The sequence below is a fragment of the Natrix helvetica genome, assembly GCF_964273705.1.
Source record: "Natrix helvetica genome assembly, chromosome: 7".
Taxonomy (NCBI): domain Eukaryota; kingdom Metazoa; phylum Chordata; class Lepidosauria; order Squamata; family Natricidae; genus Natrix; species Natrix helvetica.
This window is the reverse complement of record NC_138558.1, coordinates 66231769-66259243: the sequence shown is the minus strand read 5'-3', so window position 1 is coordinate 66259243 and position 27475 is coordinate 66231769. Positions and strand designations below refer to the sequence as shown.

Genomic DNA, 27475 nt, shown 5'->3' with positions numbered 1-27475 from the left:
CTTCTTGGACATCAACATATGTCGGGGGGGGGGGGAACGGCTCAGCCAGAACCGGTAAGCAGTTTTGTAGTCCTATTTGAAGAAGTTACTGCTGTACCACCTTCTTTGTTCCATGCTTAGATGAAGCTCGTTTATGAGGGCCCTGGACTAAAACAAGCCACGATTACTTGCAATATATGACAGCCATCAATTCCCACATCCATATATGGCTATTGTGTTCCTATGATATAATTCACCGATAGAGATAAGATTTTTTGGATGATCTCTCCTTTTTGTTGTTTTTCTGATTTGCTTTTGCTTTTCTCTCTCTCTCTCTCTCTCTCTTTTCTTTTTCTTTTTAAGTAGGTGACATGATTAGAAGTTAGATAGGATTGAAAGAAAAAGTCTTTTGGTAAAGGGTGACAAGATTAAAAGTTAGAATAAGTGACAGAAACAAGAGAAGGGGGAATACTAGTGTATACATTTTTATGTAACAAAATAAAAGTAATAACAAGAGAAAACATGGAATAATTGAACGATAGATTGCAACCTAATACAAATGTGTATTATTATTAGAAATACATAAGTTGAATGAATGTAATAATTATGATTAACTTGACTCAATTTATTTGTATTAGAATGTATGACACCCAGGTGCCAAACTGATCACCCATTGATTTGATATATTTATAAAAAAAATAAAAAAACTTGAAATTTATTTTAAAAAATAGAGAGATAAGATTTTTGTTGTTGTTATCTAGGCCAAAGATTGTGCCATGAAAGAGATCAGAAGTGTAATTCAACTTCCTGTCCTGATTCTTGTGGCCCTTCTCCTCTCTGTGACATGAACAGTACCCAAGTGAATTGCAGTGAGTAGCTTTGTGATTTTATAAAAGGTTTTTTTTAAAAAAAGAAGATAAACATTAATACAAACTAATGTACCGGGTAACTTACGAAAAAGAAAGAAATCAAAATGAAAGCTAAAAGAAGGAAGCAAACAGAAAAGAAACAAATGGAAAGAAATTCCGTTCTTCTTTACAGCATTTATAATTATATACAATTATAAATTTATCTCTTAATCCATGGTTACATCATAACTCTTCTTCATATAATCTCTCCTCTATAATGATCAAAATCACAAACCATAAGTTCATTGTTTTCTGTTTCACGTTTAAAAAAAAATCTCTGAAAGGTTTTCAGACAGCAATAAACATAGTATTTTCTTCAATCAAAGGAATTGATTTAGCCATAGAAGCGAGTTCCATCACAAAGTATTGCTTTTTTGGATTGTTGCCTCTTTTGTACAATTTCTAATAGCCTCTGTGTTTCTATTACTAACATTGGCGCACTTCAGAAAATATGTTTAGTTATTTGTGAGGATTAATTGTCATGTATCACACAAATGAAATCATTTTGATTCAGTCAGGCAAAGGAAAGGAAAGTTTCACATGTTTACTTGCATCTAAAAAGACCATACTGTTTGTGTGCATCTTTTTCCAAGTTTTTATTTTCACATGCTTCCTGTCCTTTCTTCTAACTGGGCTTTCCTTGTTTCGCAGTTTCTCAAAATACTTTATGAACAGAATGCACAGTCAGATGTGAAAGCTTCTCTCTGAATCTGCACCCTTGTTCATTTCAACATATATGGCTAAAGGGAAACATTGAAGTTAATACACAGTAGAATTGGATATGTGTCCAATTTTTCTTACTTTGTAGTTTCTTTGGCGGTGGTCCTTATGGGGTGAGGTGTAGGAAAATTCATTGCATCAAAGAGAAAATGATTTTTAGGCAGATTTCTCTCCTTTGTAAGATTCCTTGTATATATTATGATTCTTGAAACTATCGTATAAGTCTAGAGCCGTGATGGCGAACTTAAGGCACTCTCTGTGGGGGATGCAACCCATCATCCCAGCTCAGCTCCACCACGTATGCGCATGCACCTCCCGCCAGCCAGTTGATTTTTGGGTCGCATGCGTAGGGGTTGGGGGAGCGGGGGAAGGTGCAGTGTTCACTTCCGCGGCCCGTTTTTGGTCCCAGAAGGCTGCAAGGAGGCCTACTAGGCCCAAAATGGAGCACAGGAGAGGGTTACACACATATGCATGGGGGCGGGGGAGCCCAGGGAGTCATGTACGCATGCGCAGGGGGTGTTGCGCGTGTATTGCATTATGGGTGCGGGTTTGCGTGCATGCACTATCGTGCACACGCTTTCAGCACGCGATGACAAAATGGTTAGCCATCACTGGTCTAGATTAATTGTTTCTGTATCATTAAATCAATTTCTGTTTTATTCTGCCCAGGTCAATGTGAACACATTACGCTGGAATTGTGCCTGAACCTGCCATACAATTATACGCATTACCCCAATTATTTAGGCCATCGGACGCAGAAGGAAGCCTCTATTAGCTGGGAGTCTTCTCTCTTCCCAGCCTTGGTTCAAACTAACTGTTACAAATACCTGATGTTTTTTGCCTGTACCATCTTAGTGCCAAAATGTGATTTTCAGACAAACGAGCGTATCCCGCCATGCAGGTAACGGGCTATATTATTTTTGCTCTAAAATAAAGAAACAAACGAAACACAACGAAATGTAAATTATAGCTAGCTGGTCCAGCAGTGTGATTCTTGTATGCTTTCTGGTTCTGCCTTTATTTACTCTTTAATTCATTTCTTTGGCTTTCAGTACATATATTTTCAATCTTTTTAGCATTTTCAGCATGGGCAAATTGTGCCATTTGGGTGATGCCATCACAATGTCTGTTCCAAACTTCTTCTCCTTCATGGTCAATATTATTATCCCAAAGGTGCTTTTTTCAAGAGGCAACCGGACTTCTGGTTTTTCTTTGGAGACGTTTTGCTTCTCATCCAAGAAGCTTCTTCAGCTCTGACTGGATGGTGGGGAAGAGCAGAGCTGAAGAAGCTTCTTGGATGAGAAGCGAAACATCTTCAAAGAAAAACCAAGAAAGTCCAGTTGCTTCTTGAAAAAGCACCTTTGGGACAACCATGACCTGAATGACTGAGAATCTCCACAGACTGTTATTATTGAGACTGTGTAGGTAGACTCAACCATATCTCCATCTTTTTCTTTTAGAAGGCAGAATGAAATCATTTGAAATCTCTATTTTGGCTCTCCAAAGGGCTTCAAGGCCAATAGCACCACCAGCAACAACTAATATTTTAAAACACTCATAAAATTAATTCAGCACATTTTGGGAGAGCCAATGATGAACAAGAACTTAAAACAGATCAAACATTTTATGGAGTAAAGGACAATCCACTCTTATCCATAACACCTCTATGAAACTCGTTTTAAAATTAGCATGCTGCTTATTGAAATAGGAAATTCAGTTTTCTCTTTGATTACCATCTAAAAATGCAGGTGCTGATTTAATATAACTTGCGAGCCAGCATCTGACAATGCCTAAGCAAGCTATTAAGGAGGTTTATGAGGGTTCGGAGCTTTTGTTAGTTTGCGGGTCGTCTTACCCCTTCAGATTATCATCATCATCTTTTAACAACCCCATAATCCCTTGTGGGGTGGAGTCTGGGCAACTGAACGGAACTAGCAGAGTGTTTTAATGGCCAGATGCCCTTCCTGTTGCCAATGAGGAGTTTTGTTCAGCAGATATAGTCTCATTGTGCCCAGAGAGAGAGAGAAATATCTGCCTCTACCTAGGATTGAATTCACAGCCTCCTGATTGTGAGATGAGAACTCCACCTCTAGGCCACAGCACCACTCCTTTTTACCCCTTCAGATGAGAGAAAATAATTTCTGTTGTGGAAAATATAGAATGGTTTGAAGTAGGATAGAAGCACAATATATGGAACTACCCATTTGAGGATTCTAGATAATAAACTCTATACTGTATATGCCTGTCCAAATTGGTGACGATGATGATCATAGTTAGGAAGTAGTCTATTAGGCTGTCATATCTGATCTTCTGGACATCCATGAATTAAATCACTGTCTCTTTCTCTGCGGAAAAGGCTGCATTATTTGTATTAACAAGACATGGTAGCAGAGGGGAACAATGAGATGTGGCCTCTTGGGTTTTCAGTTTTATATCAGCTGCAAAGCCAAAGAAAGAAGAGTAGAAATGGTGGTAAGTCTTCAGAAGAGATGGTTGGCTAATAGTTGTTATATGTAATGTTAGACTACATGTTGTGGCCCGCCAGCAGCCAGCAGTGCTGGCAGCAGATTCGGACAGTGAGGAGGTTGGGGAGGAAGATGGGCCAGTCCTGGAGTCTGGAGAAGGCTCTGATGAGGGCTCTGTGTTGGAGGCAGAGAGGGGGCCAGGGCCATATGCCAGTTATCAGCTGCCTTCAGACTCAGACATCAGTGAGGCAGAAGAACAGCTTGAGCCTGTTTCCAGTGTGTGCATGCACAGAGTTGCCAGAAGAAGGGAACAGCTAAAGAACAGGGGTCAACTTGGGAGTGGCGTTTGCAGGAGACAATTAGTTCATTCCTGCATTCTTGCCAAGTATTACAGCATCTGAAAGATATTGGCCTGGCCACTCTCCAAGCCCGATAAAGGTCAGTAATTGTGAACTATCTTGAAAGACTGTAGGAGAGGAAAGACTTTGCTGGAGAGAAATTCACTGTAAATTAAATAAAAGGGGCTTATCGGGACAAGGACTCGGCTTCATGTTGCTGGGGAAGCCTAGGTCAGAACACTAGAAATTATTCTGTGTGGAAACTGTATTGCTGAGTGGCAGAGTCGTACTCTGAGTAGGATTACCATCTTCACCATCTCTCTTTTGTCCTGCTCCAAGCAATTATATAGCATTTCAGAAAAATCTGAGGACTGAGTTACTGAATTATTGAACACATGTATATGTTGAATAATTCCGTTACTGAATTATTCAATCAAATGTACAGACCTCAGGCTATGTCGATTTGTTCAGATGCAAAGTTATGAAGGGTGTTGGATTTTGGGGACTTACGACTGGTCCGTGGCGTTTTGGCTGTTGCAGCTTCTGCCCAGTCACATGGCCATGATCCAGATGATTGGCACTGGGCTCACAGGATGTCGCAGTGATTTGTGGTCCAAGTAATCACAATTTCTGACATTCCCTGCTGGCTTTCCACAAACAAAGTCAACGGAGAAGCTGGCCTGAAATTAGAAGTTGTGACAATGTTTGGTCATTGCTTAACAACCCATGTGATCCTCACTTAACAAAGGAAAATGGGACTGCTAGAAGTGTTGTCACTAAACAACATAATCACGTGATGTCATGTTTTATGACCACATGGCTTAGCAATGGCCATTCTGGTCCCAATTTCCTTTGTAAACTGAGAACTACCTGAATCACAATATACACCCACTTGTGTTTGTGTATGCTGATAAACATTTTTCTACCATCTTGTTGTTGTTGTTAGTTGCGAAGTCATGTACAATCCATCACGATCCCATGGACAATGTTCCTCCAGGCTTTCCTGGCCTCTACCATCCTCTGGAGTCCATTTAAGCTCAGGCCTGCTGCTTCGGTGACTCCATCCAGCCACCTCATTCTCTGTCGTCCCCTTCTTCTTTTGCCCTCCATCTTTCCCAAGCTGTTCTCCAGGGAGTCCTTCCTTCTCATTAGGTGGCCAAAGTCTTTGAGTTTCCTCTTCAGGATCTGGCCTTCTAAAGAGCAGTCAGGGTTGATCTCCTCTAGGACTGACCGGTTTGATCGCCTTGCAGTCCAAGGGACTCGTAGGAGTCTTCTCCAGAACCAGAGTTCAAATGCCTCCATTCTTTGGTGCTCAGCCTTTCTTATGGTCCAACCTTCACAGCCATCCATTGCAACTGGGAATACCATAGCCTTGACTCTACGCACTTTTGTTGGCAGGGTGATGTCTCTGCTTTTTAGTCTGCTGTCTAGATTTGCCATATGACTTTCTATTAGATTTTTTCACTACATTTTCTACCATATGACTTTTAAATTGTGTTGTTTTAATGGGGCTTGTTACATGTATGTGAATATTTGTAATTATGTGATTATAGGTTTTTTACCTATTTCCCACTCTCTTTCCTCCTCCTTCCTTCTCCCTTCCTTCCTCTTGATCTTCTCAGGCCTCTTTGTGAGCAGTCCAAGGAACGTTGTGAATCTGTTCTTGGAATTGTAGGTTTACAGTGGCCGGAGGATACAGATTGCGCCCAGTTCCCAGAAGAAAACTTGGACAATCGAACTTGCCTGATGCCTGATGATAATGTAGAAGGTTATTTATATTTCTCAACTTTTAACAGAATAGCAAAGTTGGAAGGACCTTGGAGGTCTTCTAATCCAACCTCCTGTTCAAGCAGGAGTCCCCATAGCACTTCAGACAATAGCATTAGCACTTACTTATATCCCGCTTCACAGTGCTTTTGCAGCCCGCTCTAAGCGGTTTTACAGAAACAGCATATTGCCCCCAACAATCTGGGTCCTCATTTTATTGACCTCGGTAGGGTGGAAGGCTGAGTCAACCTTGAGCCGGTGGGACTTGAACTGCCAAACTGCTGGCAATCAGCAGTCAGCAGAAGTAGCTTGCAGTACTGCCCTCTAACCACTGTGCCACCCCAGCTGTCCAATCTCTTCTTAAAAGCCTTCAGTGATGAAGCACCCACAACTTCTGAAGGCAACTTCTCTTCCACTGGTTAATCGTTCTCACTGTTAGGAAATTTCTCCTTAGTACTAGGTCTCCTTGATTAATTTAATAACTAATGAATATTTAACTCTTGTAGGAGAGCAATGATTACCTGGTATTTAAACTTTTTTTCTCTCCAGTCAGATGCTAGATAAAATTAGAGAATAAAATGAAGTTTACTTAATTAGAAAATGCAACTAATTGTGGTAATTAGAATACAGGAGAAAGTAACTGGTGGAGATACATTCAAATAATCTATTTGTTAAAGAAGAAAAATAGCATGAAATTTGTTAACGTCATTCAGTATGATTATTATTATTATTATTATCATAATCTATGAGCAAGTTTCTCTCTTCACACATTCTCAGTGCAATAAAATGAAGTTATAGTAGAGTGTTATGCTTTATTTGTTCTTCTAGACTTGAGTTGGCCTGATTCATCTTTTACTCTGTTTTGCCAAATGGTGGCCCTAATCTCTTACTGAACTCCAATATTTGTGCCATTTAATCTTTAAGGCAGAAATGCCAAGAAATATATGGTTGAACATAATTATATGTAGAACTAGAACAGCTAACTGGGACAGTCCTCATTCATTCATTCATTCATTCATTCTCCTGAATGGACTCAGTCTACCGATTTCTCCCAATCTCACATACAATAACAACCTTTATTGTATGGAAACACAACTCCCAAATTCTCAAGCTGTTTTTTTTAGAATCAGAAAAAAATAATTCCTTTGCTTATAGAATTTTTTGTAGTTCTAACTCCACTAAGTTGGTTGGGTTAGCTTATTCCTGTATTAGAATTAAACGGTGCAATCCTTTAGTTAAGGAAAATACCTGGGGAGGTGCAAATTGATTGTTTTGTTCGTACAGTTGTAGGAAGTTAAAACCCACCCCTCTCCTAGAAAAATGAAATATCCTGGGAAATATTGAAAAGGCAGAATATTATATTTCCCTGGATCAGAAATGGAGAAACGTGTTTTTAGGCAGGAAGCAGACTCACTCTTAATAGCCCCCACGTTTCTCAATGGGCCATTAAAAGGCCTGAGCCAGTCTATTCTGCATAACAAAGATCCCCCTTCAGCTCCAGGGTGATGGGATTAAGGCATGATAGTATTAGCCTTTACCCATCTCACCACAGGGGAAGAAGCAATGCTCAACCAAACTTAGACTCAAAACACAGCCTACAAAGTTGCCCCTGCATGGACCCATGGGAGTCTGACAATCAGAATACAAGTTCAGGTTCAAAGCACAGAGAGGGCATAAAACCAGGGACTTTCAGCATCTCAGTATTTTTTCTTCTTCACCCAACATCTGGAAGCATGTGATCACCTTTTCCTGTTCAGGAGCTTAAGCCATGTCATCCTGTCCACCATTAAAATCATCTTTCCAAGCAGCCTCCATGTTTCCAGTGTCTTTGTCCCCACTTGGAACTGAACCCAGAAGGACATTTCTTCCAACACAGTTTAATGTTGAACATCATAAATAGCTTATTTCTAAGATGGTTTTTTGTGGGTATTATACAGGTATATTCCAATTTTACAGGTACTTTAGATAGTTAAGCGTTTTAGACCTAAGCTCTAAAGAAAACTCAATTCGAAAAACGTAGAGTTTGCAGCAGAAGCGAGTAGACTGTCCTACTAAGCTGTTGCTCCTTCTAGTAATATCACCAAGCCTTACAACACCATCTCTGGAACACTAAAGGAAAGTGCTTTTTTAATTAATAAAGTAATAAATGGCTATAAACCCTGACAGGTGAATAAGTCAGGTGGCTAAATCTCAAGAATTCAAGTTACTGGGAGGAACTTTCTGATATTTCAGAATGATTTGAAGCAGGGGTGAAATTCTACCGGTTCGGGTGAATCGGTAGCTCCGAAGATCAGCTGGGAGCGAACCATGAGCAAACGGGCCAGGCCGCCCGCCCCTGCGCTTTACCTACCTTTATCTTCTCAGCTGAGTCGCACGGCAGAGTGGATTGCCACACCCCAGCTGTTTTCCTTCCCAAGCAGTAATCCAGAAGGTACCATATTTTTAGGAGTATAAGACACACCTTTTTCACTCAAAAAAGAGGCTGAAAATCTGGGTGTGTCTTATACACTGACTACAGCATGTTTTTGTCTCCTGAAACCCTGCCCCCTTTGCAAAAATGGTCGTGCAGAGCCTCTAGGAGGCTTTCAGAGTGCTGCTGGGGAGGGCAGAAATGAGCGAAAAACCAGCTGTTTTTTGCTCAATTTTGCCTCCCCCCTAGCCCCCAGAAGTACTCTATAAGCCTCCTAAAAGCTATGCATGCAATTCTTTTGACAAAAAACGGGCTGTTTTTTGCTCATTTTTGGGGTGGCACTCCCAGGAGCACTCTACAAGCCTCCTAAAGACTATTCATGCCTTTTTTTAAAAAATGGGCCCGTTTTTGCGAGGTCTGCAGAGTGCAGAAACTTTTTTTTAAATTTGCTTCTTCAAAACCTTGGTGCGTCTTATAATCTGAAAAATATGGTAAGTCTTCTCTAAACTGCTCATCGCGCGAGAAGCGCACGAGACGCAAGCCACTTGTTAAACCGGTTGGATCCCACCCCTGATTTGAAGGCTGCTGCTCTCTTGTTCCTTTTTTTTCTTATAGTTTGTATACACCCGTTAGCACAGCAGGAGTTTAAAATGATTGCTTTTTGTAACTTTCCTGGCAGAATGCTCACCCAGTCACTTCAAGTGTCGTTCGGGGAGGTGCATCTTGGCTTCCAGAAGGTGTGATGGGCAACCAGACTGTGAGGACGATAGCGATGAAGATTTCTGTGGTAAATGAATGAAGCAAGACTTACAACAAAAACAGTTGTGGCTCCAAACCATCTGTGATTATTATTATTGTGTTGCAGTGCAGAGAGTACTCGACTTATGACCATAGTGGAGCCTCAGCTTTCTGTTGTTAAGTGAGACATCCAGCAAGCGAGCTTTGCCTCATTTTACGACCTTTCTGACCACAGTTGTTAAGTGAATCATTTCAGTTGATAAGTTAGTAAGCCGATTGGTAAGTGAATCTGGCTTCCCCATTGACTTTGCTTGTCAGAAGGTGACTAAAGGCAATCACATGACCTTGGGACACAGCAACGGTCATAAATATGAACCAGTTGCCAAGCATCTGAATCTTGATCACGTGATTAAGGAAATGCTGCAAAGGTCATAACTGAAAAAAAGGTCATAAGTCCCTTTTTTCCAATGACATTGTAACTTGGAATGGCCACGTTGATGAACTGTTGTAATTTGAGGACTACCTGTATTTATCCTTGCTATAAGGGACTTTTTATATAAATTTGAACATTTAGTTCACTGTTCTTCCACCTTGGCAGCTTCAGGATCAGAAGATCTCGCTGTATGATTTGTAGATTTTATTTTTTTTAATAGTGTCTGTCAGAGTTTGTTGCATAAATTCAAATCCAGAACCACACACAGATAACTGATGCAGCAGGATTAATTAACTTCTTTATATAGATAAAAATAGATGAATAAGTGTACAACACCAACAGATGGTTCTTCCAAATAAACACAAGCAGTTGGTTTCATATCAGCAGACAAGCCCAGACAGATTGCTAGTTTACCACTCAGAGCAGCAGGCTGCTTAAGTTTCTGTTTCAAGTCTTTGCACAGACTCAGATCTGTTAAAGCTCCCATTGGGTGACTTAATTGCTATGCCTATTCATTGGCTGACCTTGTTCTCATGTCTCTCCCAGTCATGAATATTTTAACAATGTCTTCCTTTTTCACAATTTTAAAATTTTATAATTAGCCTTTTTATATATTTGTTGCTTTTATTGATCGTTGTCCTCTTCCCAGAGTCACTTCCCGCTTATCAAATAAGATCTAATTATATTTTTGCAATATGTTTCAGCTTTATTACATTTTAGAAACAGAGAGGCCCATTTCCGGGCACAGCAATTAATTTTTCCTTGCCCTCTGGCCAGTTCCCAGAGAGAAGATTTCAAGCATCTTCTCGGATAATTCAGCGATTGCTGTACCACATTTTTGCCAAAGAATTGGAGATCAAAATAAGGAAGAACAAGAGTTTAAAAGTCTCCCCAAGTTTTTTCTCTCCAGATTTCACAGTGATATTAATTAGACCCGTTTCACCAATTCTCTTATTCTCTCCGTTTTTGACTTCCGAAGGATTCTAAAGTAATAGAAGTTAGTGTAAAAATAGAAAGGTTGTAATCATCCATAATGTCTGACTAAATCTTCCATGTTGCATTCTCAGTTTGGGGCTACAAAAATATCTCAAGCTGACATTTCTGCCTCCGCTCTCTGATGATTAAAAAATGTGAAGCTCTTAAGTGAAACTTGTTGACACATACTGCCACGAAAAACATATTTTAGATTCTACACCAGTCCTTTATTAAACGTAATGTGCTTCGTAACTATCACCAACCTTGACATTAAATCCTAACACTGAAACCAACTTTCTCCTGACAGATGTTACAATTGACATTTGCAGATATTGATGATTTAAAGTCCGCAGGAGTCCTTGTAAGAAGATAAGTTCCCAAGCATAAATAGAGTGCTAAGTGATAAAAAGGATGTTTCTTAATAACAACAACAACAACAACAACAACAACAACAATAATAATAATAATAATAAGTTAATAATAATAATAATAATAATAATAATAATAATAATAATAATAATAATAATAATAATAATAATAATAATGATGTCACCGAAAATCAGAGGGTCAAGATTCTGTGGGATTTTCTTATACAAACAGACAAAATACTAGCGCATAACACACCAGACATCACACTGGTTGAGAAAAATAAGGTTACAATCATAGACATCGCAATACCAGGTGATAGCAGGGTCGAGGAGAAGGAACATGAAAAAGTCGCGAAATGCCAGGACTTAAAAATTGAAATTCAACGATTATGGCACAAACCAGCAGTGGTAATTCCAGTGGTAATCAGCACACTGGGTGCTATTCCAAAAGCACTGGAATTACATTTAAAACAGTTAAAACTTGACAAAATCACCATCAGTCAAATGCAAAAAGCTGCACTGCTTGGATCTGCACATATATTACGAAAATACATTACGACGTCCTAGGCCCCTGGGTGGGGCCCGACTAGTAATTAATGCCAAATCCGGCGAAACAACTGGCCGCTATGATACAATTCTGTTGATGCAATGATGATGATGATGATGATGATGATGATGATGTTTGGTTTAATGGCATTGCAATACCTGGTGATGCGCGAATTGAAGATAAACAGCAAGAAAAAAATCACAAAGTACCGGGACTTGCGAATTGAAGTTGAGCGACTGTGGAAAAAGAAATCGTGTGTTGTCCCGATTGTAATTGGAGCCCTTGGAGCAATACCTAAAGGGCTACCTCGCTTTTTGAAAATTCTAAATTTACCTGACTTGAACATTCTGACTCTACAAAAAACCACCTTACTTATAGCTTATATCCTCTGATGTTCCCTTAACAGTTCCTAGGTTCTTAGTTAGGACTCGAGCTGTTGAGTTACCAACCAGCCCCAAAGGCTGTGAATCTCACCAAAGATTAACATAATGATAATGATAATGATAATGATAATGATAATGATAATAATAATAATAATAATAATAATAATAATAATAATAATAATAATAATAATAATAATAATAATAATAAAATAATGGCTGTACTGAGAATTAGAATAGATTAAATAGATTAAAAATTAGAATTAGGGGGAATATTGTTATACATGATTTTGTATAACATATTTAAAGTGAATGTTAGAGGTTAGATTTTGAAAAAGGATGATATTAGATATGCCTAAAAACAGTGTTATGACTATTAGAAAGATGCTGTAAATGTTGATTAGTTGAAAAATAAAGGAATACATGCTGTTGTCAATATATATAATAACACTAGACTATGTTTGTTTGTTTGATTAATGTAGTAATGTTTATCTGTATTAATATTGATTTTGTACCAAAGTGAACGATACTCAGACGCCACACTGTCCATGCAATGATATTGATGATATTGGTGTATGTTTAAAAATAAAAAACTTTACTCAAAAAAAAAGAAGGGTCTGAAAGAATACAGGTGACCCTTCAAAGTTACAAGAACACGTAAAAAGTGATTTATGACCATTTTTCACACTTATGACCATTGCAACATTCCCGCAGTCATGTAATTTACACTCCGATGCTTGACCACTGATTCAAATTTACAACGGTTACAGTGTCCTGGGGATCGTGTGATCCCCTTCCGCAATTTTTTGACAAGCAAAGTCAATGGGGAAGCCAGCTTCACTTAACAACCGGGCTACTAAGTTCACAACTGCAGCAATGCACTTAATCAACGTGGCAAGAAAAGTCATAAAACGCCAATAGTGGCTCGTTGCCTTTGAAGTAAAAGTTAGATTACGGAAGAAATACATCAGGATAGGAAACCCTCATTTTTATGTCAAAGGCAGGGAAGCCCAAGAGTGGCATGAAGGATAGGACGTTGCTTTGTGTACTGATCCTCACCATAGTCAGGTATGGAAAGACCAGATGGCATCGCCAAACAGTAGTGACCTCTGGGGAAAATGACATAATACAAAAGGTCCTATGACTGTGGTGGCGAACCGATGGCACGCATGCCACAGGTGGCAGGTGGAGTCATATCTGAGGGGACGTGAGGCATATCCTATGTCAGCTCCAGCGCGCATGCACGCATTGGCCAGCTGGTTTTTGGCCTTCCGAAGGGTGGAGGAGGCCATTTTCTCCCTCCCCGGGTTCAGGGCCCAACAGGCCTACCGGAAGTTCCTTTCCAAACTTCAGGTATGCCCATTCAGCCATTTTTCGCCATCCACAGGCTTTGTGAATCCTGGGGAGGGCGAAAAATGGTCCAATGGACCTACCGGAAGTCTGGCGGCTTCAGTGAGGCCTGCGTACATGCGCAGGGGAGAAGCGCGGGGGGGTTGTGCATGCATGCGCCGGGGGAGGGCATTGCATTATGAGTGAGGGCACGCACACATGCTATTGTGCGCATGGCATGCACACCCTTTTGGCACCCAAGCAGAAAAACGTCCGCCATCATTGTTTTATGAGCTATCCTCCTTTATGCTTTTTGGTGAATTTATTTGAAGGAATGGATTATATTATTATTTTCCATGGAGAAATGTTGATGTTCTTCAATCGAGTTTAATTTACCTTCATTTATTCCACCTGGGACCAAATGTTGGTGAAATTCAGACTCTTTGATGCTCTACAAATCCCATAAAAATGAAACTCTGCTTTTGAATGAATCTATTTTTAAGGTTTCAGCTCCTGTAGAGGTTTATGGCAAAGTGAAATCAATAGGTATTATTAAAATCCTATTTGAAAAGTTCTGAATGACCTGCTTTAACACAGGTCATTCTTTCATCTCTGAAATGGGCAAGCTGATAAAATATGAATATTTCATAGATCTGTCCTAAGCCTTAATTTCTTTCACATGACAAAGTAAGAATGTAATATCGAATGATTGACAAGGGTATGCAAAAATTCATATTGGATTTATTATACGACCAGTTTGACTGATTAAAAACAATTGGAGGAGACAGGTTATTTTTCTTGAACACTGTTCTGTCTCAGGATATCAATGTCAACGGACATTTCTCCATTTTAATGCATACCTTCTTTCACTCTTACCTATTGCCTAAGTTTTTAAATAAATCTATACTTATTTTTTCGTTTAACATTTTGATTTCAAAATGTTTATTGGCACAGAATCAGTTCCTATCCATTTTAACAGAGAAATTTAGTACAGAGCAGTGGTGAAATGCAATTTTTTTTACTACCGGTTCTGTGGGTGTGGCTTGGTGGGCGTGGCAGGGGAAGGATACTGCAAAATCTCCATTCCCACTTCACTGTGGGGCCAACCAGAGGTGGTATTTGCTGGTTCTCCGAACTACTCAAAATTTCCGCTACCGGTTGTCCAGAACCTGTCAGAATCTGTTGAATTTCACCCCGGGACAGAGTTTTCCCATTAATATGATGGAAAAGTGTTCATTAGATTATGCCTAGAGGTCACCCAAAGAATCCGTGGCAATTATTGGGGGAGTGGAAATGGGGAACAACAACCCCAAAAATATTTTGGTTGTCAGAATCTGAAATGTGAATGGATTATATATTATAGATATGGGCTTAATTTTAAAGTTTCAAGCAATATATAATATGTATTGATGCAGTTTAACATTTGTTATAGGTTGGATTTGAATTTATTCACTTTTATTTTCAATCTTATTGACTTCATGGGTTTTGTTCTAAATATAATTTAAGTCTGGCTCTAATTCCATACCAACATTCAACTGAAGCAAACCAATGATTTTTTTTAAAAAATATTATAAATACTATAAATAAATAAATAAAATTGTCTAAACACATTTAGGCAAATTTGTTTGTCTAAATTCAGCCCTAACTTGTCATTTCAAGATTGTTTCTTAAAAAGTGATAATGTCCTTTTACCCAACATCTGTCCAAATTGACCAACCTAACATAATGGGTTGTGTGGTCTACTGACAAAGTTGGAGGATAAAAGTTTGAATCAGAGAGATTTGGCTAATATAAGGAGGAACTAGAATGCATCTCTGTCTTGTTTCTGGTGAAGAAATTACTTGATACGCTGGGTTCCAGAACTTTCAGCCAGAAGTTAACATAGCCATAGAACAGGCAACAACATTTGCATATCCATGAAGGCAGGGGTGAAATGCTAACCGGTTCAGACCAGCTCGCCTGAACCGGTAGCAAAGATGCCAGCTGTTCGCCCGAACCGGTAGTAAAAAAAATGCTACTGGTTCAGGCAAATCAGTTTTTATGACGATCAGCATGTGATTAATATTAATCTAAATCTAAATCATGTGGCACAGCTGATTCAGCCCCCCCCTCACTGTTTGCTTACTCGATTGCGAGGCGCTCTCAGTACCAGGCTTCGCCCACCCACCCAGACGTCATTTTGATGCTCTGCGCGTGCGCGGAGGTGGTGAGTGCTCATATTGCTACCAAACAGGTTGCAAAGGTAACTGGATTTCACCCCAGTGTGAAGGATTATTCCACTGTCCTCTGTATCCCATCTTTGGATATCAAGTGAAAAACACATTTTAAGTCAATAAAGTCAAAGTTCCACAATGTTGTGTGTTCCTGCATTTTTATTTGAGTAGCTGATTGCCTGCTAGCTAGGCCAGTTCATAAGAACGAATGACTTGTCATGTCGGTTTCTTATGTCCAGGTTGCAAAGAAAGAGGTCTTTGGGAATGCCCGTCAAACAAGCTGTGTATTCACCACGCAATGATATGTGATGGTTTCCCAGATTGTCTTGACGATGTGGATGAAAAAAATTGCTGTAAGTATTTCAAATTGTGTTGCATTCTTCAGAGAGAGTCAAGGATGCAGCATATCCTTTCTTATTTAAATGGTTTTAATCTTACTCATTTCATTTCCTCTTTGATACCGAACAATCTTCCATCTTTGCCTTTATTAATTCCTAGCTTATTTTTTTAATAACTCTGCTTTTATTTTGCCACCTTTTCTCTCTCTTCTTGCTATCTGCCTCCTTCCCTTTTCCCTCTGTCCCGAGATCCCCTTTCATCTTGTGCTTTTGTCTGAATATCAATTATTTTTGCTAAGCTTTCTCTTCCTGTCATTCTTTATGAACTTTGCGTGCTTTGTCTATTCAACGGCCACAGAAAGAAGAGAGCAAAATAAATTACGCCCTTACCTATTTTACAACTGGCTAAAATGCGTTATTTTTGCAGCCGAACTTTCTGAGCAAGAGTGAAAAGTAGGAAAGGTATGGTGATACATGCAAACATTTCTGCCACTGCTGAGATTTTTATAATTTACATTTCTTGTCGTTTATTTGGGAAGAAAATGTTCTAAATTTCTATTTTTTTGTTTTATTTTGATTTTGGTTTCTTCACGTCAAGTATTAATACTTCATAGGTTTGTCTTTATTGTTCTTTAATTAATTAATTCCTTGACAAAGCCTAGAAGGCAATCAACACACTGTTGGGTGCTGATTTTATTCCATTGTCGCAGTGTGTGGCTCCCTAGAAGCACTTCACATATTGATAAGAAATGGTGATTAAGAGTTCATTAAAACTCTTAAGAGGTTTTGGTTCTATAGAGGTTTCACTAAACAGAGGCTTCGTGGGTTGATACATTTTCATAATAAGGAATATTCAGGGTTTTTCATGCCTTTTTCCCCTGAAATGTTTCATTTGTTTATGCAGTAATGAAATGTTATTTTTCCTTTCTGCCACTCTTAAGTAGTTAGTTTGATTTTGTTGGAAGAAGTGTCCTTCTGGGTTCAGTTCCAAGTGAGGAAAAAGACACTGGAAACATGAAGGCTGCTTGGAAAGATGGCTTAATGGTGGACAGGATCACATGGCTTGAGCTCCTGAACAGAAAAGGGGGAATCACATGCTTCCAGATGTTGGGTGAAGAAGAAAAGAGAGAGAGAAAAGGACTTGCTGGGTTTTGGCTCAGAAACTCTAGCATTTGAAGCACGCAAGTCTTAAAGCTGACAAGTTACAAGACCTTTGCACCCCTAATCCTTTAGAAAAAAAACCCCCAGGGGTGTTCAAACTTGACAGCTTTAAGATTTGTGGACTTCAACTCCCAGAATTCCTCCTCCAGTCATGTTGGCTCAGAAACTCTGGCATTGAAGTGTGCAAGTCTTAAGGCTTTCAAGTTACAAGACCCTTGTACCCCTAACCCTTTAGAAAAAAAAAACCCAGGGATGTTCAAACTTGACAGCTTTAAGACTTTAAGGTTTAGATAGGACTCTTCGAGGTGGGCGGGGTGATTGGTGAACCAGCCAATCAGTGAGCGGCGGGCAGGGCAAGCGTGGTGCAGACGGGCAGGGGGAGGGAACCGGTTCTAAATGGCACAGTAGATTTGTGGAACCTCTTCTATAGAAGAGGTTAGAACTGGCAGGAACCCACCCCTGGAGCAGTCCTAATTTGTTAATGATTATACACAGGCGCAACTCTATTCCCAATTCAGAAAAAGTTTAGCATTTTCTACAGCAAGAGTCTACATTTAAGCACCCCGAGGGCCAGATCTGGCCTGCAGTCCTTGAGTTTGAGACCCCTGTTCTAGTGGATTTAAAGCTTTACACTTCTAAAGGTTGTTCTCTCCCAATTTACATTTTTCATGGCAGCGTTTTGCAAGGAGGATGAAATTCCATGTGCAAACCACGACTGTGTACCCCGCAAGCGGTGGTGTGATGGGCGAGCCGATTGTGCCGACAGATCAGATGAATGGAGCTGTGGTAAGTTTTAAGGCTTGCGCCATAATTAAGAGGCTAATGTGAGAGTTGCTGAGGAGAAGCAAACTTATGGGAAACAGATCAACCACGTTTAAAGTAAATGAGTAACTCTGACAATCAAAGATGCTAGTCTGGTTGGTTGGCCATTGCTTCCTTCTGTTTTAATGAAAAGAAAACTAAAATTAACAAACAAGACTAGGATGAGTAGCCTCATCAGAGGCTATTGGTCTCCTTGTTCCTGGGGTTTCGCCTCCAAAATTCAAAATTTTAATGAGGTCATATTATTTGTTTTTTCAGAACAGTTGAGAATAAAATTAGACCAATCAATCCTATAGAACCCGGGAAGCACTTCTAAACCATCTGAAGTTTCGCTGCCAAAATCCAGGCCAATTATCACATTTTGTTGGCACAGTTTTGGGGAAAGGTGTTTTTTGTGTTTTGGGTTTTTTTGGTAGGATAAATGTGGAAATTGGATTTGCCCAGGAAGGCACCCCATTCGCAGAAAATAATGTGGTGTAACTTTTCTGCAGATGTAATTTAAATGAAAGACCTGGCCTCTAACCTAAGAAATCTGGCCATTTCTGCTTTAGGAAACAACATTGTATGAATTTTATTATGCGTTTAGTATATCATGAGAAAGTGACAGAAGAGAAATAAACAATCCACGTAATTACAAACAAAACTTCTACAGGGATACAGCAATGGCCTCAGAACAAGATGTCCAATTCAATTATCTAAGGCAGGGTGTCCAAACTTGGGAACTTTAAGACTTGTGGACTTCAACTCCCAGAATTCACCAGCCAGCCTCGCTGGGGAATTCTGGGAGTTGAAGTCCACAAGTCTTAAAGTTCCCAAGTTTGGACACCCCTGATCTAAGGAATGACCTCTGGAGTTGCTTCATGCAGTTCTCCTATGGAACCAGAGAATGCATGTCATCGTGGGCAGGCTTGCACAATATGTTTAATAGTTTGCAAATGAGCATCACAATCACAACAAGGAGAATCTTTCCGGATCCATTGATGCAGGGCAGAAGCACTTCTTCCAGTATCACACTTCATTCCGTTCAATTTTATCCAAACCGAACGAGGTAGATCAAAACCAAGTGGTTTGGTAGAGGGATCCCTAATGGTTAGGCCTCAAGAAGGTACCTTGGACATTCCCCTTTCCTGGCATTCTCAGGGTTAAACTGGGTAAATGTGAAGTGAATACCTGTTTTCCATGCGGGCCTATGGGATTTCAATCTTGTGATGGGCTTTGCATTGTCCTGATGAATAGGGAGGGCCTTGTAGTACAGCATCGTTGACCGTAGGCAAACAAGACCTTGTTATCTTCTAATGTGGGGGCAGTATGATAGTGCTATGTGCTGGTAACCAGTGTACCAGGAATAGGATACAATCAGGGATAGGATTCAAAAATTTTAGCAACTGGTTCTCTGCCTGGTTGTTGGCTGGGCGTGGCCTACTCTGCCTCCTGCACCATGGCTGGGGGTGGGGTTGCCTTCCCTATGTGCCAGAGGCTTTTTTTGAGCCTCCGAAAATGGCAAAAATAACCTCCCCCAGGCTCCCGAGGCCCTCCAGAGGCCACAAAAGGTCCCATTTCCAGACTTCCGGGAGGCCTGTTTTTTGCCCTCCCAGAGCCTCCGTGTGGGCCCTGCACTTAACTGGCATCCAAAAGGGCCACATGGAGATTCTAGGGAGGGGGTGGGTGGGGCCAGTCAGTCCTTGCAACTACCAGTTCAGCAAACTAGATGTAAAATTATCAGCCAGTTCGCCCGAACCGGTCCAAACCGGCTGAATACCACCCCTGGATGCAATGTGCCAGAGATGATATGCATTGTCTGGAGTTGGACATTGACCAGTTAGGTGTGGGTGCTGTTCAGGCACACCCTGGCACAATATTCATCTGTGGAATAAACCAAAGTGAAGACTGTTGTTTGTAGGGTGTTAGCATCAGCCACCCAGGATGGTTGGGACCAATCTGTTCTGATTCGAGAGCCAGATGTCGCGACGACACAATGTGTGGTCTCGATAGTCCGAGACTGCCGTTGATTCTTTTACTGCTGTAACTGTCCATATGGACCTAAGCCGTCCCGGAGAGATGGTGAAAGGGAGACAAATCCTTGCTGGTCACAGGGACATCGCAAAGTCCCTGTTTGACCCAAGGGAAGCGCTCCAAAGCGGCGGTAAATAGACAGCCCCTGGGCTGACAAAGTCGGAGACGGCTCCGGAGGAAAGGCAGTGAGTGAAAGTGAGTCTATTTGGTGAGATTTTTTTTCTTTGAGAATGATCTCCCAAAGAAACTTTTTTTTCTAGGATAAATTTGTCCTTTAAGCTAAGAATAAAGCGGCGAAATTTATCTCTATTGGACTGCCTTAGAAAGTTTTTTTCCCCTTTTTTTTCTATGCAACAACGTTTTGTGGATTGAAGTGATTGTAACGCTTCCCGTTTCTCCTCTTAAGTGAATGAATTGATTTTTTCTTCTATTCCTTGTTACCTTATTATTTGGCTGAACTAAAACCTCTTTTTTATTTTAACAATCCTTCCTCCTACTGTTTATTAAATTTTATTAAAGATACTTAGAGACTTTTGTTTTTTTTTAAAGTCTGAAACAAATAAGAGAAAGTTGAATCTGTCACTTGGAAGCCAGAACTTGGTTTTTCTTTTTCTTTTGAAACAATGTATCCTTTGTTCTGCTTTCCTTGATTTTACTGAAGTTGGAGGGTTTGCAGCTTGTTTGTGGACTGATAACATCTCAAGGACATGGACTGTCCCTTTGCAGGTGTCTGTGAGAAATATTTTGGGCAAGGGAAGGAAAAGAAAAGATAGAACCCTTCATCTCTGAAAAAATTAGAAGAAACATGTGCATAAGTGAATTCAAAATAAAAGTATTTTTATACATCAAAGAGATATTGAAGGCGAGAGTGGCAGTGGAGTTTAGATCTTTTTTTTTTGTTTTTTCGGAAATATGTATCTATATACAGATGAGGAAGCCTTAAGTCTCCAAGATGTTTTGGATGGACTTCAAAATTTATTGGAAGGATCTGAGAGATTTGATAAGAAATTGGATAAATTATTGTTATGCATAGCAAAAGATGAAGGAGTTGGAGCTCCAAAAACTAAAGAAGAGAATGAAGATATAGAAGATAAAGGCAAGATAACAGATGAACCTACTAATGAAGCACCCACGAGTGAAAGTGAAAAGATATTGAAAAGTGAATTTGACTATCTGGAGCTCTACCTCTCTTATCAAGATATGGATTTGATGATGGAATTAAGAAGAGAAACAGCTTCAGAAAGACATCTGATAATCAAAGACTTGTTAATTTTAATACCAGCTGAAGGGCAATGAGAATATATGAGAGATCTTTTGAGCAAAAAAGTGCGGAGAGAAGTTTTCAATAACTCTATATAGAAGCTAATAAGAGAATTGACGCAACAACTGGCTAAAGAGATAAGAGTGTTTTATTACTGGAAAGACACAGGTTGACAATGAATGCTGATAATTAAAAACTTAGTTAAACTTTGGTGATTAATAAGTAGGATTTTGTAGATGCTTATAGAATGTTTTTGTATTTAAAATGTTTATTCGTTAACAGATAATCCATTATGATAATAACAGTGAAATAATAATTTTAATTAGTGAAAATAATTTGGATATAAACTATCTTGGGACCTGGGAAAAAGATTTATCAATTTTACTAATACTTTTTTGTTTTGGATTTTGTTATAAAGATGTTATCTCTCCTGGGTACTTATAAATTCTATTAATATATGTCTAGATCTATTATAAAGATGTTAGATAACTACAATAACAATAACGAAATCTTAATGAATAATGTTTAATGATTTTATATGTGTTGGCATTGGTGAAAGCAATTGGATATAAGCCTGAGGTTTACAGAAACAGCTAATGAATGCCAGTATGTGGTTGTGTCTTTAAATATAAATGATTCTAGATAAAAGCACGTTTAAACAATTATAGTCAAATGAGAATGATGGCACATTGATGGTAAAATACATAAAGATTTTTGATTTAAAATGTACAATCCAATATGAATGAAGTATAAAGAATGATTGTGGTAGCAACGGACGAAATTTATTTGTAACCAATCGATATGCTTTCTGGAAGATGTAATGAAGAATGATTTTTGTGTCTTTGTGTTTTTTGTTTAATTAAAACAATAAAAAAATTTCAAAAAAAATATTCATCTGTGGAATAAACCAAAGCGAAGACTGTTGTTTGTAGGGTGTTAGCATCAGCCACCCAGGATGGTTGGGACCAATCTGTTCTGTAAAGTGTTCTACCTTTTCAATTTTGCAGCTGTTTTTTTCAACGTGTTGTCGAAGGTTTAGTGATCTGTCCAGTGCGAGTACGAGTCATAAATCATTTTTAGGGCCATTGTAACTTCAGACGTTCAAATGAATGGTTGCAAGTTGACTATTTGCAGTTTGGTTATCTGTTTGCAGTTGGTATATTAAGCTGCATCATTGCATGATCAAATAATATGTATTCACTCACAGTATTTGTTAGTGATTGCATATTAATTTGCAAATCTTCCATGTCATGAGAAATCAATGAATTATCTTCTATCTGGATGTATTAAAGTTGCGCTTTCCTTTGTTTTTCTTTACACAGTGTCCCTATATAAAAATAACAGCTCCTTGATGTTCCTGACTGTATATAGGTCAGCTGCCAATTATTTTGTATGTGCTGATGACTGGGAAGAAAATTTAAGCCGATTGGCATGCAAACAGATGGGTTTCGGGTAAGGTCAGTAGTTTGTAATATTGATAAATCATAGCCTTGAATGTGACTATCAATTGGGGGCATGTTGTGGCCTACCAGCAACCAGTAGAGCTGGCAGCAGAGTCAGATAGTGAGGAGGTTGGGGAGGAACATGGGCCAGTCCTGGAGTCTGGGGAAGGCTCTGATGAGGACTCTGTGTTGGAGGCAGAGAGGGGGCCAGAGCCGTATGCCAGTTATCAGCTGCCTTCAGAGTCGGACATCAGTGAGGCAGACAAACAGCTGGAGCCTGTCCCCAGTGTGCGCATGTGCAGAGTTGCCAGACGAAGGGAACAGCTAAAGAGCAGGGGTCAATTTGGGAGTGAGACCACATGTGGATGATGAATGGCCCCTCCCAGAGGAAATAAAAGAGGAGCGAAAGGGGAGTGGAGTTTGCAGGAGACAATTAGTTCGCTTAATTGGTTTGTGACTCCGAGACTTCTTGCCAAGTTCTGCAGATATCAGCCTGGCAGCCCTCCAAACCAGATAACGTCTGTGACTGTAAATCCTCCCTCAAAATATTTTGTTGGATGTGAATGAGCAGAATTCACAGTAAAGCAGGGACGTGCGGTGAGGTTTATGGCTGGTGAGGCTAGTGACGTCATCAGGAAGGCGGGGAATTCTTAACAAGACGCCGGCCACGACTCGGTTTCCAGGGTCCTTTCGCGAGCGAACTGGCAGGGAAACAGTAGCCGACGGTCCGAAAAGTCCGTTGCACTTTCTGCTTTCGCGAGCAACTTCCCGTAAACCTGCCATTGCTCAGTGCAAGGAAGGGAGCCGCTCGCACATGCGCATTCGCCCTGGAACATGAGCTCCGGCATCAGAGCCCGACAGAAAGCGGGAAATGGGACCACGTATGCAGGAGGGAGGCTGAGGCTAGAGGAGCCTCCTGCACCTCCCTCTGTCCTGCACACGTGGTCCCATTCCCCGCCTTCCTGAGTCAACATGAAGGGGACCACGGCTCGCGCAGTCCCATACCCCGAGGCTCCTCAGCGCCTTTTCCCTTTTCCCTTTTTTTTCATGATGAGAGCGGTGAGGCTCTGCCTCCCCTGCCTCCCCTGACCGCACGTCCCTGCAGTAAAGTAATAAAAGGGTTTTTTGTTGGGACCAGGAGTTTGCTTCAGGCTCTTGGGAAGCCTCGGTCAGAACAAGACAATTCTTTGAATCTGTGATGTTTTCTTAAGACATGGGATCATTTCGTTTTCTACATTTTTAAAAATTTATTACAAATGGAATGTTCTGATATTTGTTAACACATATGATCTTTGGTACATTATCAGTACCCTAGTCAATCGATACCATAGCTTATTTTCTATGGAGGGGGAAATCATTTCCTCCCCTTAGTTCCAGTACATAGCAATAGTTCTTAGACTTATATACTGCTTCACAGCCCCCAAGAATCTGGGTCCTCATTTTACCAATTTAACATTCAACTATCTTGAATGTATGCTTTTTCCCTCCCCAGTGGGCCAGTTGTGACAGAACTTGTTCCAGTGTATGAGCTTCCACAACAGGAAAAATGGTTGAATCTACACCCTGAATGGGAGAAGAAAAATAGGTCCACATTGCATGCTCTTTTGGTAACAGGGTAAGAAATAGCTACCATGGTGTTATACCGTATGGATGGAGAAAATACCTGGAGAAAATTCAGCAGTCTATATATAGCACAAAGTCAGCCCTTCAAGATAGATTAGACCGAGGTGGGGTGGGGTGATTATGAATGGTAATGCTACTTGTATTATAAGGTTAAAATAAGAGAATCTTCCAAGTTTGAATAGCCATATTTTTCAGAGTATAAGATGCTCTGAAGTATAAGACGCACCTAGCTTTTGGGGAGGAAAACAAGGGGGGGAAATCTGTCTCTGCCTCCCAGCAATTTTCCTCCTTGCAGCAAACAGCAAACAGTACAGGCGATATGTACTGTTTATGGTGCTACATTTCAAACTATACATGTACAGATACTATTAAAATTGATGTGGCTTTCTGGAAGTATAGTTATTCTCTGTTATTTAAAAGAAGATACAATAGCACAGGGCCTCTTCAGATCAAGCATTTATTTTAAAAAGCTTCTTCATTTTGTTAAGCTGTCTAGAACAATAATAAAGCAGTCTTTAAAAAATAAGTCTAATAATTTGAACATTCTATAAGCATTTAGTTATTGACTTACCTCCTTAAAGCAAACAGCCTGATTAGCACAAGAAAAAAAATCTGCCTCTGCCTTGAACCTGGTCAGGATTGAACTCCAGGCTGTGGGGCAGAGATAGTCTGCAATACTTCATTCTAAACAATGCACCATCACAGGCTATATAAATAATCTTGTCTACTCAAATTGTTTAACAGCCTTTTGGTGTGATACTCCCCATTTTGATCTGTAGGTATTCCATATGCATTTCCAATTGGCCAAAGTTCCTATCCATTTATAGGCAGTCCATGTATAAAAAGGTAGCACAGGTTGTCCTCGACCGACAACCACAATTGAGCCACAATTTCTGTTGTTAAGTGAGACATATGTTAAGTGAAGTTTACCCCATTCTACGACCTTTCTTTCCATAGTTGTTAAGTGAATCACCGCAGTTGATAAGATAGTAACACAGTTGTTAAGTGAATCTGGTTTCCCCATTGCCTTGGCTTGTCAGAAGGTCACAAAAGGGGATCACATGACCCCGGGACACTGTGACCGTCATAAATACGAACCAGTTGCCAAGCATTTGAATTTTAATCACATGTTCACGGGAATGCTGCAAAGGTGGTAAATATGAAAAACGGCCATAAGCAGTCATGGGATTCAGCCGGTTTGGGCTGGTTCGGGCAAACCGGTTGTTAAATTGATTGCTGACCCCGCCCCTTCCAGCCCTGCCCCTTCCAGGAGTCCCCACGCGCACCATTTTGACTCCCGGGTAAGTGCAGCGAGGACTCCTAGGCCCAAAACGGGGCATGTGGCGAAGGAACAATGCCCCCCGCAGTCCGTTTTTGCTCCCAGGGGGATACAGGAGGCCAAGTGCTGCCTGTCACACACACCTGGCCACGCCCACCATGGCCACACCGGAGAACCATTTGTTAAATTATTTGAATCCCACCACTGGTCATAAGTCACAATTTTCAATTGTAAGTTTGAACAGGCAGTAAACACAGGAATATTTGTATTTTGACTGAGTCCCATTTACAATTTAAAAAAAAAAATCTATTCAGCTTTGGTTTTCAGCTGATAGTTGATCTAGTTGCAAGTCCTGAGAATTTTTTGAGAGGAATAAATGAAGCATCATAATACTGCCTTTAGAAATGAAGTGTCCTCCAGGTTCCAAGCACAGTTTTTGATGATACAGGAAAAAGATAATAAATGTTTTTCAGTAGATATACGATTCCTGCACTTCTATATTATACTGCTGAAACTGAGCCTGTTTTAAATTGTTCTTTCTACACTTAGGTTACCATGTGAAAGCAAGAATGTGGTTTCTCTTCTCTGTGCCAAAGAAGGTAAGATCATAATTTGTAGAAGCACAAAGAAGTAAATCCAAATTATCCATTAATTCATGAGAATTTAAAAAAGGTTCTTTGGGGAGAATAAAAGTGGGACCTTACCTCATCTTTATCTAGGGCGGCATTGGTCTTTCTGAATGGAAAATATATGCCTTCTAGAAGCCCAGAAACAGAATATTAAAGCAAGAACTGGAAGGGTGTAAGGTCTCCTGCCTGAGCAGGAGGTTGGACTAGAAGACCTCCAAAGTCCCGTCTGACTCTGTAATTCTGTTATATTGAACTTTCTAAAATGTTGAGTGTGCTTTGTTTTTTATAGCCATTCTCTGTTCCATTTACCACCTTCCGTTTTTCTTTCTTTTTTTTTCATATTTTGGATTGGATTTATTTTTCTTTGCTTGGAATTTTGTTTATCACTCTTTGTAGTTTTTATAACCCCGAAACTCTATTGGCTGGGCCTTGTTCTTCCTTTCAAGGAAGCAAAGAACCTGTTGTTTAGGCAAATAAATGGGTTACTCTCTCTTGCCCTAATCTTCATTGGGATTCTAAAGCACCTTGTCTGAAAGATGATCAAGGCTAAGAGAGCTATAGAATTGGCAGGGACCTTAGAAGTCTCCTCCTCCAGCCTTCTGCTCAGGGCAGTAAGGTTGCCCACAATTGGACTTATAATTTGTGTTTGGCCTTTTATTTAATCAAGAATTTTTCTGACATTGTTAGTATGATTTAAATCAGGGTGTCAAACTCAAGGCCTGTGGGCCAGAGTGTGTGCTTAGATCTGGCCCGCTGGGCCACCAGGGAAACAGCGAAGGTCTGGCCTGCGGTGCATGTGCCAGCAAAAATAGAGCTCTCAAGAGCCGCTTCTGGACCTCCCGAGCTCCATTTTCACTGGCAGAGGGTTGCAGGAGCGGTCATAGCCAAAAACAGACCTCGTGAGGGGCACACACAGGTCTCCTGAGCTCCGTTTTCACTGGCAGAGGGTTGCAGGAGCAGTCATAGCCAAAAGCAGACCTCGTGAGAGGCACACACGGGTCTCCTGAGCTCCGTTTTCACTGGCAGAGGGTTGCAGGAGGCTGTCCCAGCCGAAAACAGAGATTAGGAGTACGTTTTTGTTGGCAGAACACTTGGGCCGTCACAGGCGCCCCTGGCACAAATGATGTCATGCTGGCCACACCCACCCTGCCCCCCCCAAGGTCAAACAGAACCCTGATGCGACCCTCAGTGAAATTGAGTTTGACACTCCTGATTTAAGTTTAATGATATTGTAGCTAAATAGGGTTGCTCAGTGGCTAAGACGCTGAGTTTGTCGATCAGAAATGTCGGCAGTTTGGTGGTTTGAATCCCTAGTGCCGCATAACAGAGTGAACTCC

At 40.3% G+C, this 27475-nt stretch overlaps 1 protein-coding gene across 1 annotated transcript in view; it reads left to right on the top strand.

Moving 5' to 3' along the window:
• CORIN (corin, serine peptidase) overlaps positions 1-27475 on the top strand; it is a 118052-nt gene that overhangs the window by 79295 nt on the left and 11282 nt on the right. The window contains exons 10-18 of the mRNA XM_081959718.1: positions 741-848; positions 2277-2508; positions 6033-6178; positions 9267-9374; positions 15810-15923; positions 17745-17855; positions 22488-22617; positions 24100-24222; positions 26059-26108. Coding sequence (XP_081815844.1) covers positions 741-848; positions 2277-2508; positions 6033-6178; positions 9267-9374; positions 15810-15923; positions 17745-17855; positions 22488-22617; positions 24100-24222; positions 26059-26108 — 1122 coding nt within the window. The remainder of the gene's footprint in view (positions 1-740; positions 849-2276; positions 2509-6032; positions 6179-9266; positions 9375-15809; positions 15924-17744; positions 17856-22487; positions 22618-24099; positions 24223-26058; positions 26109-27475) is intronic.